This window comes from Tachysurus vachellii, chromosome 6 (genome assembly GCF_030014155.1).
Source record: "Tachysurus vachellii isolate PV-2020 chromosome 6, HZAU_Pvac_v1, whole genome shotgun sequence".
In the NCBI taxonomy this organism is placed as follows: Eukaryota; Metazoa; Chordata; class Actinopteri; order Siluriformes; family Bagridae; genus Tachysurus; species Tachysurus vachellii.
In genome coordinates, this window is record NC_083465.1 from 20,145,523 (window position 1) to 20,163,300 (window position 17,778).

A 17,778-nucleotide genomic window follows, 5' to 3' on the forward strand; every position below is an offset into this window, starting at 1 on the left:
GACATTGCAGATTTTTCAATCTCTCGACCTCGAAACTACACCTAATTCCTTATTTACCTATTTGCAGGACTACATTGATCCTGAGGAGGACACAGACTATATTGTCCCTTCTGAAAAAGGTCCTGCAACTAAGACATCAGGAGCAAAGTACACTTTTTGTATAGCAATAATTAAAACTTCTACCAAAAACATCTTCAATTAGGTTCCAGAAATGAACATTATTAGAGAATTCACTCAAATCCTGCTGGAATTGGGAAAGCTGTAGAATAATTCCAGTTTCACTGCAACAAAAATGTCCATACTGTACAGGATTAGTCTTTGCTGGACACATGCCCTGTTGGTTGCAGTTCTCTGTTGCGGATTCACTCATTTCATAGCCAAGTTATTTATAATAGCTCAGTATTCAATAGCTCAGAATGATACAATGGTGTGTTTCTCAACTTTAATCAAGAACTTTTCTTCCTATAGATGACCAAGGAATGCAGTCAGGACGCTCATACAGTCCAGGTATGCTGTTATCTAGTTATTTGTAATCTAGTTATTTGTAAGAATCTAAATATAATTTGCTGTGCAGTACTTTTCGACCAACTTAATATCTGTGAAGTGCTCTGAGAAGCAGGGATTGTAGATTCCATGTGTGTTAAGATAGCATAGCCAACAAATAATATAAAACCACAGGCAAAAATCACAATGGCAAAACCATCAAAAAGCAATCAACGGTGTCGAAAATACAAAATCACAAAACAAATCCATAGAAACAAAACATACACAAAAGCATACAATACAATAGAGGTCATACACAAAAGCAAACAATAGCAACATCAAATAAATCAACAGCTTGGTAAGTAGCTTAACAAATAGCAAAGCCAGCTTCAAAGTCCTTACTGGTGGGAAGAAACCCAGAAGTATTCAAAATTCTAGCAGGTTCCTTCTTGTGGTTGGGAAGGGGATTAATCGGTGGATTTGTGACAGCATTTGATTGTACACAACACAGCTAAAGAATAGAAATGTAATTTAATACTGTTATTAACCAACCAAGGTTCCTCCAATTCTTTGGTACATTGTTAAGAAACAAGAATACGCTAATATGCTTTGGACTGGAAACCAAGCTGTTCAACAACATTATCTTGCATTAGCAGGTTGGTAGTTTGTGTCACTGTGTCATAGTCAGACTAAATAAACCAGCATGACCTAAGCGGACCTACCAAAAAACATACTGCTAAGCATTTTTACAGGAAAACAGGAAGACCAGAAAGCTGGAAATCCACCATGGTACACAGTCTTTGGAAAAACTGAAATCAACTTGTGCTAGACTGAGGAGGAGAGTGGGGACCAAAACATGTCCAGTTAAGCCGCTCAAGTGTAAAACATGCTGACTTGTTTGGCTGTTTAGGGCCAGCGTAACTGATTTACTTGTTTTTATTAATGATGTATCAGCAAATTCTGAAATGCTCATGAGCATCGGACATATTAATGTTTTTTAATTGCCTCAGAATTAAGAAGAACAAAAACACTTTGGAGAACAAGTGTTCAAAAGCACAGAGCAACCTTGTGGAGATTTTATGGAGTAAATAGCAGATCTGCAGACCTCAGACATTTAGTCACAAGTGAAGTACTTAAACAGACAACTAGAAATAGTCTAATTTTCTCCTAACGTTAGACACAGTGAAATGGAGGCACTATATATATATATATATATATATATAAAACTATTCATAACCGTATATACTATATATAACTATAAGCCATTACTACCTTTAAAAATTTAAAGTGGACAAATTAAAACAAAGATTTTGTCATTATTTGAACCCTTTTAAGGTACAGTACTTTCTGTAAACATGTCACAGTTTTAGTTCATTTCCCTTAGCTTCTCTTATTTCAATATAATTAGTATGATCATGGTAGAATGAGCAAACAAAGAGGTTACTGAACAATAAAACAATAAAAGATATGCAAAGTCAATAAATATACTATGGCACAGTTTTTTGTGATATTTTACTACATGTGGCTGTTACATGACAAACACAGTTACTAACAGTTCATAACTCAAAGGTATTGAGCCACAATACTGATTCGTCTATAACAGAGCAATGAATTGATTATATTGATGGAATTTTCTTCTAGACCACCTACATACTGTACATATGCATCTATTTCTAGATGTCTGTGCTTGTAAAACTAGTAGAAACGTCCTTCACTCTGCTAATAATATATATGCCAGGGTTAAGTTACAGAAAAAAAAGGTCATATATTGTGCATCATGCTAATGATTGCTGTCTATTTGTCTACAGATGTCTATGAGGTTCCTGACCCCGTGAGTTTTATATATTGTGTGTTATCTGTTTATTTAAGCAGCACATTTGTCACTTTACTGTACATTCCCAATTATTACCTCATATATATATATAAACACCTTGTTTTTTCTCTATTTAAAGGACAGTTCTCCATCCAGCAGCAGGTGAGTCTATGGTGACCTTTGAGATACACTGATAGCACTGTTGTGCTCGAAGTGGAAGGAAACTGTGTAGCTATTTTTACTGAGAGAGGAGAAATGTCTCCAGTTCTGACTTTCAATTCTGCGTGTTATTTTCAGCATGTTTCTCATGTCCGCTTCTAAAGAAATACACTTTTGGTTCTGTGTCGAGGCACCTATTAAACACTGTTAAGCGTTGTTTTTAAAAGTACGTCTATCAATGTATTTGTGTACTTTTTTCCATGATATTTGTAACACTTCCTCTTTCGGGTCCACAGGTACAACCAGAAGCTACAACCCCCTGCCCTACAGCTGCCTCCAAAACCAAGTCCCAGGTATTACACTCTTAATAAGACTATACTGTATATTATATTCTTTAAATTAATTTTTAGGGTATAAAACTATTTATTATATTTTAATGCAGCAAGTACATGTGGAATGTTATTACAACTAAGAAACTAAAGCTACAGATCATGTTGTGGTCCTGAAAAAGTGATTACTAGTAGATATGGTGAAGGTTTGAGTTAAATCTGTGAAATGAGATTATTTTTTTACTGAGGGCAGTGAAAATCCCTGATAAACAAGTTTTATATAAGAGTGGCAAAGGTCTTTGAGAGAACTAACATGCTTGGTATGGCCTTCTCTACTCCTCTTTCAAACCAGTTTCAAAGCTATTGTTGTTCTCAACAGTGTGTGCCAAGTAGTATTATTACTAGTGGTAATAGTACTGTAGTAGTGGTCCTTTACTGACCTAAGAATTTTCCTCTCTATTGCTGGGATAAACATAGGACAGCTGACTCATACTAAGCCAATATGAAGCCAGAATTTGGCTAAACAAATGACAGCTGCCTATATTTTAACCAGCTACCAGGTTTCTGTATGCATAGAAAAGAAAAATTTGATACTAGAGTTTGAGCAGTAGGTACTGATGAAACCAGAATCATTCATTCATTTTTGTAAATTTTATTCATTTTTTGTCTTTGCTTTATCCTGGTCAGGGTTACATATCCTTTGTATTTTGGAAAAGACTGTGAGTGTGAAGTGAGAATACACCTGGAATGGGACAGAACCCAATCATAGGGCAACATGTAAACACTCATTCACACACTCAATTAAATCTAGGGACAATTTAGTGTAGCTAATAACTTACCAGTTTCTAGGTGGAAACTGAAAAGCCCATGTGTTGGAAAAACAGGATTGAGGTTAACGTGACCATGTAAAGTCTGCCCTTACTTGTTGTACAGGTGTCCCATATTTGTGCCCGAAGCATGCAGGTGATTAAATTCCTGTTTTGTATAAAATCAAATACACGGTTGTAATCAGATAGATTTAAAATATTTAATAAAAGTATAATCAGTAGACCAACACATTAATCACTAGGCTACAACAGCCTTCATATTCTATATCTTCATATACAGTATATGATATTAACTGTAATGACTGTGAATTAGAAGACTGGGTCGTACAGGGTGATAAGTGACCACTTTATTAGGTACACCTACATTTTATCTTGGCCATTAAATCTTGACCTAAATGCATCACCTGTATTAATTAATCTCCATATTAGGTATGAAATACTTATAAAATGATTCTTCACCTAATCCGTCAGTTGCATGGAGATTTATTCCCATTCAATATAGTCCACTGTAGTTTTATGCAATAGTGTGTGCATGGCTCTGGTAATAATGTACCAGGTAGTGTTGCCGTAGCAACAGTGCCACCAAAAATATCCATCCAGCAGTCACCATATGGTCAGAAACTGTTAGAGGTAGATGATGAATAATGCAAACTGTGCATAAATAATGATAAGCTCTATGATGCACTAACAATGTAGAACCATGTAATGTCCATTTAGTTTAAAAACACTCCTACACTCTTACCAGCACAACACACACACACACACACACACACACACACACACACACACACACACACACTGCAATATCCATGTCACTGCTGCTCAAGAAATTATAAAAGCGTATACTACAAAGAAATACAAATAATATCTGATCAGATGTGTTTTTATGTACAGCTGACAAGTTGTGCATAACAAAAGCTTGACTTTACTCATTAATATTATATAAAGTGACCTATATAGTAGGATTTTGCCTACAAATTAATAGGTGAACAAATGAATAAGTACATAAATAAAAGACAGATAAGACAATCGTCACAAAAAAAGAACTTCAGAAACTGTCAAGGAACAAACTGCTAAACAAAATGCAATTTTTGCTGCTTGTTATATTGTATGTGGGTTAAATATTGTACTGCAAACAGCCACTGGGGGGCGACAGAGACATTTTCATTCAAATTGGGTCATTCTCTAAAGAAGTGTCTTATTTAACAAGTCTAAACCTGTAGATTTCCCCTGTCATGGACTGAAATATGTGTTTAGTTCCTTCATTTGTGGCTTAAAAGTCTAAAAATATAAAAGTTTCTGTTCAAATGATCTTGGGGTTTAAAATACACCAGAACACAAGATTTTACTGAGACTTCAGAAATACTCTGTCCACTGTTATGGAGACAACATGAATGGACAAAGTGGATGAAGAGCTTGTTGATTGTTTACTCTGTTCATTCTCTCTGGTTATTGATCTGGTGATCTTCTTGGACCTGTAACTGTTTTAATATAATTAATGTAGGGTCATTTTGAGTCACAAGGTACAACAGGAAGTCCAGAACATTTTTTGTTACCCTGTATGTGGAAGGAAAAGCTCAACGTTTTGTTCTTGTGCATGTCAAACACAACCAGAACCCCCCACCCCCATACACACACATACACACACACCAGCAGCACCCTCACACACACAAACACCCCCCCACACACACACACATACACACACACCACCAGCACCCACACACACACACACACACACACACACACACACACACACACACACACCACCCCCCACACCAGTGCATTCCGTCCATCCCTGTATTTCCTTCACCTGCCTCTTTCTCTCTCTTATAAACTAATAAAACCGGCTTGCTCATATTATGAAGAAATCACAAAGGCCTCTGTCCTGAAGCCTTTCTTATGGCAGAAATGTAACATAAATATCCCCTCGTGGAAAACCTTCCACACAATCATATCAATAATTATTCACTTTTCTCTATTATATAACAACATATTTATTATTAGGTTAGGATGATCTGAAGCATCCACCATACAAGTCCCTGTGAATGAGTTGTTACTATAGAAACAAGAAAGTATTAGATCAAGAACATTAATATAAACCGGTGAGTTGCCTTGCAGCCAGAACTGCCTGAGCTCCTCTTATGAGATTAAGGGAAGAGGGTTTGAGCTTAAACATATCTTTATACTGTATAGTCTTCAAATCATGTTATATAAGTGTTCTCGTAGCTCCTATAGAATAGTCTGAATAGTCTCTGCTGTTAGAAAGGACTATTACTATTCACTGAGTTTTCTTCAAGTATTTTTAACGTTAAGTGTCTATTCCTTTAAGATTGAAGTTTAACATTAATCTAAAATCTACTTTAGATAAAACCTGAAGCTGAATGTGTTACTAAGCTCCAGATAGTCTTTCAGCTTCATTCATGTGATGGGGAACAAACTAAACCAGTTCCAGCTTACATTCAGATTAGAAATCAGATGGTTTGGAGATAACTGTCAGAGCTGTTTTGTTGAAATATGTGGGCAGAAACATGATCAGTCCAAATGATTAACTAGAATCCAGTCACCAAGACTATGAGAGATTACTTCTAGAATTATGTTTGAAACTTTTAGTGGAAAATAAAATGAAAAAAAAAAAATAAACAACAACAAAGTTGTTTCAAAATCATTCATTATCAAAACACAAACATGGAAAAGGCGAAATGTTTTACTTCACTTACTGACTTAAATGCATTTATTACACTCTGAAGGTAAATAATTAATGCTGAATTTAATAGATTTAATTTTTTTACACTTGCAGAACTAACATTAAGAAGCCGGTTTCTTGTCCGGTAAGTATTTACCACATATAAATAAAGGGACAATGCAAAAAGAATGGAAATATTTGCTCTTTGTGGGTGTGTGGGTGTGTGGGTGTGTGGGTGTGTGGGTGTGTGTGTGTGTGCGTGTGTGTGTGTGTGTGTGTGTGTGTGTGTGTGGGTGTGTGTGTGAATATTAAATGCACGTCCCACAGCGATGATCACAGTGGCGTTCTGTTATCTGATTTTTCAGGAGCCAGAGGACGAGGATGACTACGAAGTCTGTATTGATAATGATAGTGAGTATGCAGCAAAATGTTCTTTAAAAACTATTATAAAAAGTGTATAATTACCAGCAGGGGGCATGATGCTTTAGTGGTTAGTATGTTTGCTTCACTGGGGGTTTGGTTCCTGCTTCTACCCTGTGTGCTCGCCCTGCTTCAGGGGTTTCTCCAGTGGAAAAAAACTGTAGTGTAGGCTGACTGGCATCACTAAATTGTCCATAGAGTGTGAATGGGTGTGTGTGAGTGTTTGATTATGCCATGCAAAGATTGAGATTTCATCCAGAGTGTCCCCTGATTTTTCCCAGAATTTCCTGGGATAGACTCCAGGCTCCCTGTGACCCCTTGTAGGATAAGTAATAGAGAATCTTGGTATACTGTAGATGAATAGATGGATGGATGAATGGATAACTACCATTATAATGGTGTGTAAATTAGTGAGTTAATATTTGGACAGAAATGTTCCTCTGTCATTACTGCAAAAATGTATACATCTGTCCAACACACTACAGGTATCATGGCTTTAATGTCTAACTAACACCAAGCCTTTCTCTTGCAGGTTTAACAGAAGAACAGGAGAAGAAGACTGCAGAAGAAAGACGGCCTTCAATCCCTGTCCCTTTGCCAAGAGAAGCGTAAATTACAACACCATTCAGTACAATTACAGGAAATGAGGTTACAGATTCTTCAACACAAAATTCTAACTAAAATTACGTCTCTGTTTATTAGGAAGAATCCAAAATCATTAGGGTTCCAGGTATGTACATCTGACCTGAGATCAGGCATGTTGGTTTTGTCTTTTTTCTTTACATTAAATGTGTATTTTTACATTTTGTAATTAAATTTCTCAAAATTTCAGAAACCAAGCAATCCATCTAGAGACCATGAAGGTATACATACCTTTGGAAATTATCTCTGATTATTGCTCTCATTTGTACTCTTTTAGTAGTGTTGATAGTATAATGTGTGTTAATATTATTACCGCAATCCAAACCTGACATTTAGCTAAACTTGCATCAAAAACCGCATCATAATAATACCATGTAGTATGTGTAGAAGTGCCTTGTGGGAATAATAATAATAATAATAATAATAATAATAATAATAATATATGAATATTATAAAGGGATTGTCTGACATTTTTAGAGATCCTAAGTTTTTATTTGTATTTTTAGTATAAAAAAAGAAAATGAAACAAACAAAGAAACAACAAAACATTGCCAATCATCTCTGTACCCCTATAAGGTGCTTTAAAAGATGGAGAGGGATTTGTGAAGCAGCATCCGACCCAGAAACATATAAACAAACGCCTGAAACTAGAAAAAAAATACACTAGTTGTAAAGCATGGAATTATGATGACTCGTATTTTTGAATTTTAGGAGTATTACATGTCCAACACACACTTTTATACACCACACCCTGGATCTTTACAAGGACGGGATGATTGTGGATGATATGTTTGTCTGCAGTCATTTTCTTTTTGCCTGTAGAGATTTTTGTGTATAAATTTCTGAAAAAGTTGCATTCCTCTCAATTTTGACCTTGACCTTTTATATTGTTGTGTGTGACGCTCTACAGCTCGGGATTCGGTCTCTCCATCCCCTACAGGATTTTACCTTGTAAAGTGAGTGAGCACAGACCAAGAGCATTTGTAAAATCCAGCAAATATTCACCACATATACTAACTGATTGCAATCGCTTTTCATTTATGATGACTTTTCAGGTCTCTGCCACGTGACAACCTCTGCCAGAGTAAGTGGCTCCAAAATAGATTTTGTCACACCCAAACACCCACACCCACACACACTCTCTCTCTCTTTCTCTGTGTGTGTTCCAGTATTTTTGACTAGTTCTCTTGGTAATTTGTCTGTTATGTGTTTGTGCAGAGTCTCCACCAGGGAGAGGAAGCTTATCTCAGGAGGACAGTGCCACTAGGCAGCAAGAGGAGGTGAAAAACATGTCTGCATGAACTTCTTCCTAATGAAAGCCTAATACATTAATCCTTCCTTTACTGGGTTCCTGTATCATTTTGCTCATTTTAGTGTTTCCAGAGAATTTCAACTTGCTTCGGTTTGTGGTATTTTTAAAGCCATTTGCTCTGCACATAATGTACTATTGCTGAATTATATCTATAATAAGCTACTGTACCTCAGTTTGCTGTAATTCTTACAACACAACCCAACTCACATAAGGAACTGTTCCTCGTCCCTCACAGGAGGCTGGTGTGTATAAGAAGCCGTGGTATGCCGGTACCTGTGACCGTAAAACTGCAGAGGACGCACTCGTCCGATCGGCCAAGGTACAATAGTCTTACACAGAAGTGAAGGGCTTTCTAACACGAGCTTATATGTGATGTTTAATGCTAACATGTTAACTACGTACCTATCACTTTTTAACACCGTTCCTATTCTTCGTTTTATGATAAATCTGTTAGAATCATATAAGTTATTAAATGTATTTTTTAGCAATTTTCTTATTGATGTAAGGAATAAAACATACCCAGGTTGTGCTGTTATAGAAAATTAATCCACATTGGGGTTTTGTGATGCAAATTTGCTGTGTATTTACTGTGTTTCCTTCCTATTACACCCTGATATGCAAGCAATTAGTGTTTAATGTATTAATGAGCAGAACTTTGTGCTTGTTAACCAGATAAAGGTCTATTTAATGTTGTGGAATAAATGACTAGAAGCAGTCAGTTCCCTCACCAGCTTCACTCTCTTCTCCCTCTTAAAAGTTAATTGTTATTTTCTGTATAGAAAGCTTCCCATAGCATAATCTATATATATATATATATCCCTTGTTACATTACAGCATGCTTTTTATTTAATTTGTTACTAGTCTTTGGTCACTATACAAGTTTATGACTGTGAGTTGTTGCAAAAGAAAAGACAACTTGTTATAAAGAGCACAATTACATAAAGCTGTCATTGGAATTATAGTTGACAGTTCTGTCAGAGCTGTTATAGATCATGCTGTTATAGATCATTAATCCATGACCTACAGAGAGAGAGAGAGAGAGAGAGAAAGTGAGGGAGAGTAAGAAAGAGTGAGTGAGTGAGTGAGAGAGAGAGACAGAGAGAGAGACAGAGAGAGAGACAGAGAGAGAGAGAGAGAGAGAGAGAGAGAGAGAGAGAGACTTGTCACATATACCTTTTAGCACAGTAGAAACTTTCTTTGCAGATCCCAGAATTTGTGGTCAGTGCACAGGGTTATTTATAATACAGAACTTTTACAGAATACCTTCACTGTGCTTATCGCATATAAAGTATTTCAAGCACTGTTCAAAATATTTTGTCTAGTTAATATTAGAGTCAAAACAACAAGAAGCTGCCTGTGCCAGTGACTTTAAGATCTATAAACCATTGTATGAAATGATGTCAAATTATTTTGGTGAATAATGATTTAGCTCAAGAGGAAAGAGACACTGATAAACATAATGTCAGCAACCAACAGGATACCAGGAAACAGCTCATCATTCAGCATGACATTGTCATCTAAGGAAATGACTTAACAAAATGGACAAGGATTTGTTTCTAAAAATAAGCTTTCCAGCAACACGATTTAATAAAAAGAGATTTTCAAATTGCTCTTTGAAAAGAATGAATCTGAAAAATACAATCATTTCTGAGTAGACAAAGTCAGGATTGAATTTTAAAGGATTTACAGACAGAAAATTTTAAAACTAGAAGCTAATGTGACATTTTTTGCTGTTGTGTGTCAGACAGATCATTTTTATGTTTATATTTATGAACAAGAGATTAAAAACCTAACCCTAACTCTGTCTGAACTACATCAGGATATAAGGGTTAAAGAGTTCGCTTTTATATTTAGTATATTACATAACATACAGTGAAAAGCAGTGAAGACATCTTTTCATTCTTCTTCGGTGTTTGTGATGTTCCTCAGGATGGTTCATACCTGGTGAGGAAGAGCTCAGGTGTGGACGCCCTGCAGCCCTACACTTTAGTCGTGTTCTACAACGGACGGGTTTACAACATTCCAGTGCGCTACATTCCCACCGCAAAACAGTACGCACTGGGCAAGCAGAAGAACAGAGAGGAGGTAGTGAAAATTTCAGAATTTAACAATACAGCTTGTTCATCTCCTCATGTTTTTGTGTTTTATTTTACATCTTAACAAAGAACAAAAGATCTTTTGTTTAGATTTCATTCTTTTAGGCATTTCCTGAAATCTCTCATTGCTTCCTCTCTTTTAGCGATTCAAAACTGTCTCTGAAATCATCGAGAACCACCAAAAGAACACGATTGTGTTGGTGGACATGCAAAGCAACACAAAAGACGCCACTAGTCTGAAGCATGCTGTGAAGCCGTGAGTCGATTCAGCTATGGTGGTTCAGCAGCACACAACGTCCTGCACTGACACAATTCTCCAGAACATCCGGGAAGTTTCATGAAGACTGATGAAGGAGCGGAAATGAATAAAAAAAAAGTCATATAGCCGGGATGCGACAAGCTGTGAGGATCAAAAAGCAAATTGTTGCTCATACTGACAGGTTTTGTAAAAGTGTGTAAAATATTCTCACGTAAGCTGTATTTAATGCACTTATGCAGTATATTTTTGCTTCATCTCAAGAAAAGACAATTTAGTAAGATATTTTGAAACAATTGAAACATTTAATTCTATTCAGTTTTAACGATGAGACTCAGAAGCTAAATTACCTTATTTCTTATGTACGCATTTCTGCATTTCAAATTATGGCCATTGCAAATCTGAACATTTCTCACATTTCTGGTTTGTAAACATACACTGGTACGCAAACTAAAAAGGGTTTCAGTGTCATTTCTTTATCTTGTATCTCCACACGGCACAGAGCACAAGAAATAACAGAGTCTTAAAGGAAGGAATTAGTTTATGTAGAACATGATTTGAGAAAAAGGTTTCATGTTGTTTTTTTTTTTTTTTTGTTTGTTTGTTTTTTTTACATTTTCACAAGCATTTTAGCAGTTTTTTAAAAAAATCCAAAAAAAATAAAGGTTTCAAGTCAGATAATTTTAATAATAATCTTTTAAATAAAAAGATTTATAGACACAAGTAGGACCTGACTTGGGCTGGACCGTGGAATACAAGCTGATGTGATCACATTCAAATAAATAATTACGTGCTACAATTAATAACCACTCAGTCGACTGTCTGGTGAATAAACAATAGAAATAAAAGTAACAACTCAACTCTCTTTGTAACACTTTTCAGAAAAAAAAAAATACAACAGAAATTGAACATGTGGTGATGGAAAGATCCACACAAATAACTCTCATGCGTTTAGAAACAACTTCGCTGAAATGGATTCCGTCTATTAAACACCGCCGCTGTTACAAATCAGGGATGATGAAATCATTTTAACTGCATGAACTACTACAGCGTGTGGGGGGAAGACGATAAAACACAGAGAATGATAACATAATAGAAGAATGCTGTTGTCGTTAAATATCACAATTCAAGGTAACCTTTACAACTGACGTGTCTAATTTGGTTGCGTTGTAGTAGAACAAACATAAAGAGCAAGTAATTTGTAGGCATTTGTGTTTGTCTAAATGAATAAATATCTGTCTTTGCAAAGACTGGTTGAAAAAACCTGAGTGGCAAAGACAAGAACTTATTTGCTTAAAACCAGTAAGCAATTATTAGATATTAAATTAATGCAAAAAAATAAAGATGGATTTTTGTTGAATGACATCAATACATTTATCAACAGGGTGAACAAAACAAAAATCAACATCCAGAATTAGACGGGAGCAATTAAAGCTACAAAAAAAAAGTCATATAACAGATTGTGCTGTTTTTAGATTAGTTCAATACATTCTACAGAAATGCTATTTCGTTTTGGTCACACCACATCATAAACAAGTGCTTGTTATTTGTATAAATAATGCATATTGCTTTTATAATAATGTACAATGACACCAAAGTAAAAAGAATAAATAATTCTGCTTTTTTTTGGCCTACTGTCCCTGAGATGGTTCGTCAACCTAACACAACACAACACGACAAACAAACCCTGAGCTGTAGATGTATAAACCTTGTTCCAGCATACTCAAAATCTTCTAGAACCATCAATGCACAAACAAACAGCTTCTACAAAGCAATGCTTATCACATTCAATAGCTCAATTGAAGGATTGTTGATCTGCACCATTACCCTGCATTTCACTGCTGAATAACTTGTTCCAGTCTCGTGTAGCCTCCATTATATGCCTCTGACCATGACCTACCCACACCTCCTGGTTCCTAAAGCGACGACCACAAAACCAGCACCTGAAGCTTGACTGAATCTGGTTAGCATTAGAGCTTAGATCTGACACCATAAACTTATTCCTACCTAACCTCTTCAGCTTCAGATTAAGGATGAACCTTTCTTTAACTGTCCCTGGAGGCCACACTCTTCTGTAGCGAGACGACTGCAAGTCGCCTGTGCGTATATTGCGGAATGTGTCACGGTTAAGCTCTGAAAGAGCTTTTAGAGTTCCCTGAGATAAGACAACCCTTTGCACAGCCCCTTTGTGTCTGTGAACTGATCTCATAATGTTTGAAACTTCAGGAATATCTGTGTCTGGGTGATTGAGGACTACGACAGGCTGGTTTAGACGCGGTACTTTTACAGCCTGTGAGGAACGAACCGGAAAGAGCCGCAGAGTCCTTTCTATTTCCGGACGAGCTGGTTCCCAGTAAGGTATAGATCCTGATGAATCTTGGGAATTTCGAACAAGACGTCTTTTAAATTTCACGACGAGTCCCTGATTGTCTTTTGTGTTTGGTTCTCGCTGTCTCTTCCTGTTGGTAGTAGGTTCAGTCTTTAGCGGTAGCTGTGAAGAGGCCTTGTCATTACTCACTGCTACCGGTATGGCTTTGGTTGAGTGCATAGCCATGCTACCTGGTTCACCCTGAGAGGTAATACCTGTAAGGATATCGAGAATGACCTGGTTGAAAAGGAGACGTTGAGGGACACACAAAGAACTAGTTGTAATTTAGGATAGGACACAAAAATTTAACAACAGTGTAACAAATATTGGATTACTAGGCTTAACGTTCATTTCCCTACATAGCTTTGGAGGACTGTGGTGGTCTCATAGTATGCCACTGTCCTTCTTGGCTCACCACATTTTAGAAAAGCCAATTTTCCACATAAAGCACATCTGATTTGTCTCATTTAAACAATAACAACTGTAAAGTGACATTCGACTAAAATATAGCCTGAAATGTAGCAGGTAAATAATCAAACATACACAGCATAAAGCAGATGTCATGAACTGCATTTATTTACACTGTAATTATTGACACATTTTATTTAAACTCTGGCCTGACGAGCGACATGGCTTCATAAGGCAGAGGTAAGAAATACATTAGTTATGAACTGTATTGAGCAGAACACTTGTGTTCTAAATATTATTGCTTACCTCTTTGTGCAACGTCAGAATCATCAAACAAATGGCTTAATGTGGAAACAGGGAGCTCTTCGAGGGTCTGGTACAGGTCTGGATTATGGCAGAAGTCTTCGGGTGATAACTGTGATAAGTAAGTTTCCTCTACAGTTTCCACTGTACGAGTCTGATCTAGGGAGATATTATCTATATTGTTAATGTTCTCATCTCCGCTGTCTTGCAAATGCAAACTATCATGTTCACTTGTTGAAATAAATAGAGAGTCGGTAGTATTTTTGGCAGGGGATGCTACGGGTGGATCGATAACGTTCGACTCTACTCCATTTTTAGTTTTGGGAGACATTAAAACTTGCTCCGTTTTCTGTTCATTCCAGTCATCCAGTGGTGAGTGTATTACAGGGGCTTCTCCCCCTGACTTTTTGTCATTGTACTTCATGTTCACTTCAGAGCTTCTTTCTTTTTCAGACATCAAGGTAAAGAGCTGGGAGTTTATTCCCTCTTCCATGCTGCCAGAAGCACATAAAATACTGGAAGACAAAGCTTCAACCCGGCTCTTATCCTCTTGACTTGTGTAAGGCTCAGAATTCATTTCTTTACAATCGCTTGCGGCTTTTTCTGGATTGTCGGTCTGTTTTGGTGTGTCAGTTATCTTCTGATTATTTGTTTGCAGAGATGGGATATGTGCCACTCTGACAGAATGTTCTTCCCCTGACACACCTGTAGTTTCTCCACTGAGGTCATTTGTGTCATTAGCGTTAACCATTACCTCAGACGGTGCTGTTTTTTCATTCTTTGTCTGAGTTTCTACATCAAAAACATCCTCTATCCCTGAAAGAGTGAGATGTGCACCTGCATCAGGTCCTAAAGTGAACAAACTTTGGTCATCGCTACAGTCATGTTCAGTGTTATCAACCTGAGGTGAATTTGTCATTGTATCTTGGTCATCTTCTTCACCAAGTCCTTGCTTTTTAACCTGGCGAGAAGTTGAGGTAGAATCATAGCCGTTGAATGTGGAATCCGCAGTGGGAACGTTGCCAGTTTCACTGCACATTTGATCATTGGCTCTCTCAATATGAGGGTCTAACTGTTTATCAATCCTGTTTATTATTTCTTTTCTTGTGTCTGAAGAAACCTCAAGCTTGGCTGAAGGGATGACTTTAAGAACGAGATGCTTTTTTCCATCCACTGTTTTGAAACCAACAACCCTTGTAGTGCAATCAGGTGGAACTGAAATATTGTTCTTTTCCATGAGACCAGAAAGTTCGTTCCCAGAATTCAATACAGGAAGTGGTGTGGCACATTGCTTCATCTTTGACTCAGACAGGAGGGGTCCTGGTTCACCTTTTAGAGTCACTGGCCATTTTTTTCCACAGTTAACTGTCCTTTCCAGAAACTGCTTTGTCTCCTCTAAGGTCCGTGTTGGATGTAGTAGTTCACCGTTTTCATCAAGCAAACCTGCAGCTGAGAAAGGCAGAAATTTTGCAGTTGTCCACCGGATTTCTGATTTGGGAATCAGGAATTTGGTGTCTGCAGCAGTGAGTTTAGGGGCAACGTCATTGTTTTGCAAGAGTTGTTTTGGGGCAACGTCTCTATTTTTCCACCAGTTCTTTCTGATCCACAATCGCTGGCAGGGAGTAGCTATTTTCTTTAATGGGACATCTTTTTGGGGTTCAACTGCATCATCAGCCAAAAAATTCCTATTCAGTGCACCAATCACAGGCTTAAGTTCTGACTTTTCACTGCTGTCTAGAGCTGGCACAGTGTTTTGTGGACAAGAGTTATGTAGAAAATGTGCAAACTCTTTTGGAGGAAACTTGCCTTTTTCACACTGATACTGATTGTTGTGTGTTTTGCAATGCTTTGTGAGCTGGGTTGGTGTTTGCAAGCCTTTGCCATTGCACGTCTCACAGGTTAGCCTAGAGTGTTTGTGCTTCAGATAATGCTGTTGCAGGGTAGTGAAGTCAGGAGCAGCAAAACTGCATATGTCACAAAGAAAAGATGGTGGGTGTCCTTTTCCTCCATGAAAGTTTTTAAAGTGTTTTAACAAAGCATCTGGACTAAATCTTGTACCATCCTTGCAATTGGTACAAGTAAATGTGAGCTTTCTGCTAGCACTGTCTAATACTTGGTGATCCTTTTGATCGTTTTGTGACTCCTGGGCCAATTCTTTATCGACTTTCTTCTCTTCGATGGGACTTTTCACAGTGTGAGGCAAAGCTGAGGATTTCCTGTGTCGCAGGCGTCTACGCCAGTTGCCTCTGTCATTGTCATCGGCTTGAGTCTTAGTATGGCAGTTTGGGTTTGACTGTTCCACTTCCATGTTCATAAACTCCTGCAACATATAAAAATGCAATTATCCTTTTCATGATCGATGACTCAACACAGGCAGCTTGAAGAATCCAGTTACAAACTCACTACTTTCTGGTCATCACTTCCATCATGTTAGTGTCATATTCGCATGGTGAATTGCAATTACAATCTAGCCAGAGGCTTTATATTATATATACTGGGATATTTTCTGGCAACTTTAACACCCTGTTTTCTCCTACCACCATTCATATACTAAATTTCTAGTGTATTTCTGGTCTGCTCTTATCACTCAGAAATGCTCTACTAGATTCTACATTTTATTTATATGTATACAGTTTATGTATACAATTCTGTTATATGATCTGATACATAACTTCACATGAAATTTGCAAAAAGACTGTCTTTTCCCTCAGACTATTTTTACTATTTCCATAAGTTAAATGGGTGGAAAAAATCCCTGTAGTGTTTAAGGCACATTACGTAACATGATCACTATTCACTTTAATAGGAACGTCTGAACATTTATGCAGTTATCCAACCAGCCAATCATATGCCAGCAGCACAATACCAAAAAAACATGCAGATACAGGTCAAGCGCTTTAGTTCTTCACATCAAGCATCAGAATAAAATAAATTGTGAATACTGTGACATCAACTGTGGCATGATTGTTGGTGCCAGATGGGCTGGTTTGAGTATTTTAGAAAATGCAGATCTCCTAGGATTTTCACACACAACAGTCTCTAGAGTTTACACAGAATGGCGTGAAAAACAAAAAACCCAGTGTGTGGTGGGTCTGCTCACCGAAACACCTTTCAGATAAGAGAGATTAGAGGAGAATGGTCAGACTGATCTGAGCTGACAGGAAGGTTATAATAGCTCAAATAGGCACTCTTTACAACTGTGGTGAGCAGAAAAGCATCTCAGAACACAAAACACATCAACTTCGAGGTCTTTGAATTACAACGAAAGAAGATCACAAACCTATCATGGGTACAGAGTCACTCAAACTGACCAGATTAGGGTTTACAAATCTTCAACCTGTATGCATTTTATTGTTGACATCCAAACAACAAACAGTAACTAGCTCACCAAAGAGACACATAGGAGTGAAACAGCAATTGTTTTTAAAAAATTCTAGAAAAGTTCATTATTTTCTAGTAACAACATGTCCTGATTTTTTTTCCTCTTATATAACAATGCCAGTGATTAGAATATTTAATTTTACAATAAAAATACACATTTTGAACTACCAATAGCTCAATTCAATAACATGAAAGTTCCTGTTATCACTTAAAGTAGCTTTAAACAGTTCTGTCACCAGCCTGACTTTTGACAAAATTGTCATTTCAGCAAGAAAGAGTGAAGAATGCCATGAGACTG

At 37.1% G+C, this 17,778-nt stretch overlaps 2 protein-coding genes across 3 annotated transcripts in view; one reads left to right on the top strand and one right to left on the bottom strand.

Annotated features, from left to right (window-relative positions):
- Positions 1 to 12,363, top strand: part of blnk (B cell linker) — a 37,424-nt gene extending 25,061 nt beyond the window's left edge. For both annotated transcript variants that reach the window (XM_060872770.1, XM_060872771.1), the window contains 16 exons: positions 68 to 119; positions 469 to 507; positions 2,292 to 2,314; positions 2,436 to 2,458; positions 2,752 to 2,808; positions 6,409 to 6,439; positions 6,660 to 6,705; positions 7,247 to 7,322; positions 7,417 to 7,444; positions 7,547 to 7,577; positions 8,267 to 8,312; positions 8,412 to 8,440; positions 8,575 to 8,636; positions 8,904 to 8,987; positions 10,598 to 10,753; positions 10,908 to 12,363. In XM_060872770.1, the coding sequence (XP_060728753.1) occupies positions 68 to 119; positions 469 to 507; positions 2,292 to 2,314; positions 2,436 to 2,458; positions 2,752 to 2,808; positions 6,409 to 6,439; positions 6,660 to 6,705; positions 7,247 to 7,322; positions 7,417 to 7,444; positions 7,547 to 7,577; positions 8,267 to 8,312; positions 8,412 to 8,440; positions 8,575 to 8,636; positions 8,904 to 8,987; positions 10,598 to 10,753; positions 10,908 to 11,024 (900 nt within the window). In that variant the 3' untranslated portion in view covers positions 11,025 to 12,363. The remainder of the gene's footprint in view (positions 1 to 67; positions 120 to 468; positions 508 to 2,291; positions 2,315 to 2,435; positions 2,459 to 2,751; positions 2,809 to 6,408; positions 6,440 to 6,659; positions 6,706 to 7,246; positions 7,323 to 7,416; positions 7,445 to 7,546; positions 7,578 to 8,266; positions 8,313 to 8,411; positions 8,441 to 8,574; positions 8,637 to 8,903; positions 8,988 to 10,597; positions 10,754 to 10,907) is intronic.
- Positions 11,681 to 17,778, bottom strand: part of LOC132847467 (zinc finger protein 518A) — a 9,306-nt gene continuing 3,208 nt past the window's right edge. Inside the window, exons 2-3 of the mRNA XM_060872769.1 lie at positions 14,103 to 16,419; positions 11,681 to 13,603 (exon numbers count right to left, since the gene is read on the bottom strand). Coding sequence (XP_060728752.1) covers positions 12,816 to 13,603; positions 14,103 to 16,413 — 3,099 coding nt within the window. The 5' untranslated portion in view covers positions 16,414 to 16,419 and the 3' untranslated portion in view covers positions 11,681 to 12,815. The remainder of the gene's footprint in view (positions 13,604 to 14,102; positions 16,420 to 17,778) is intronic.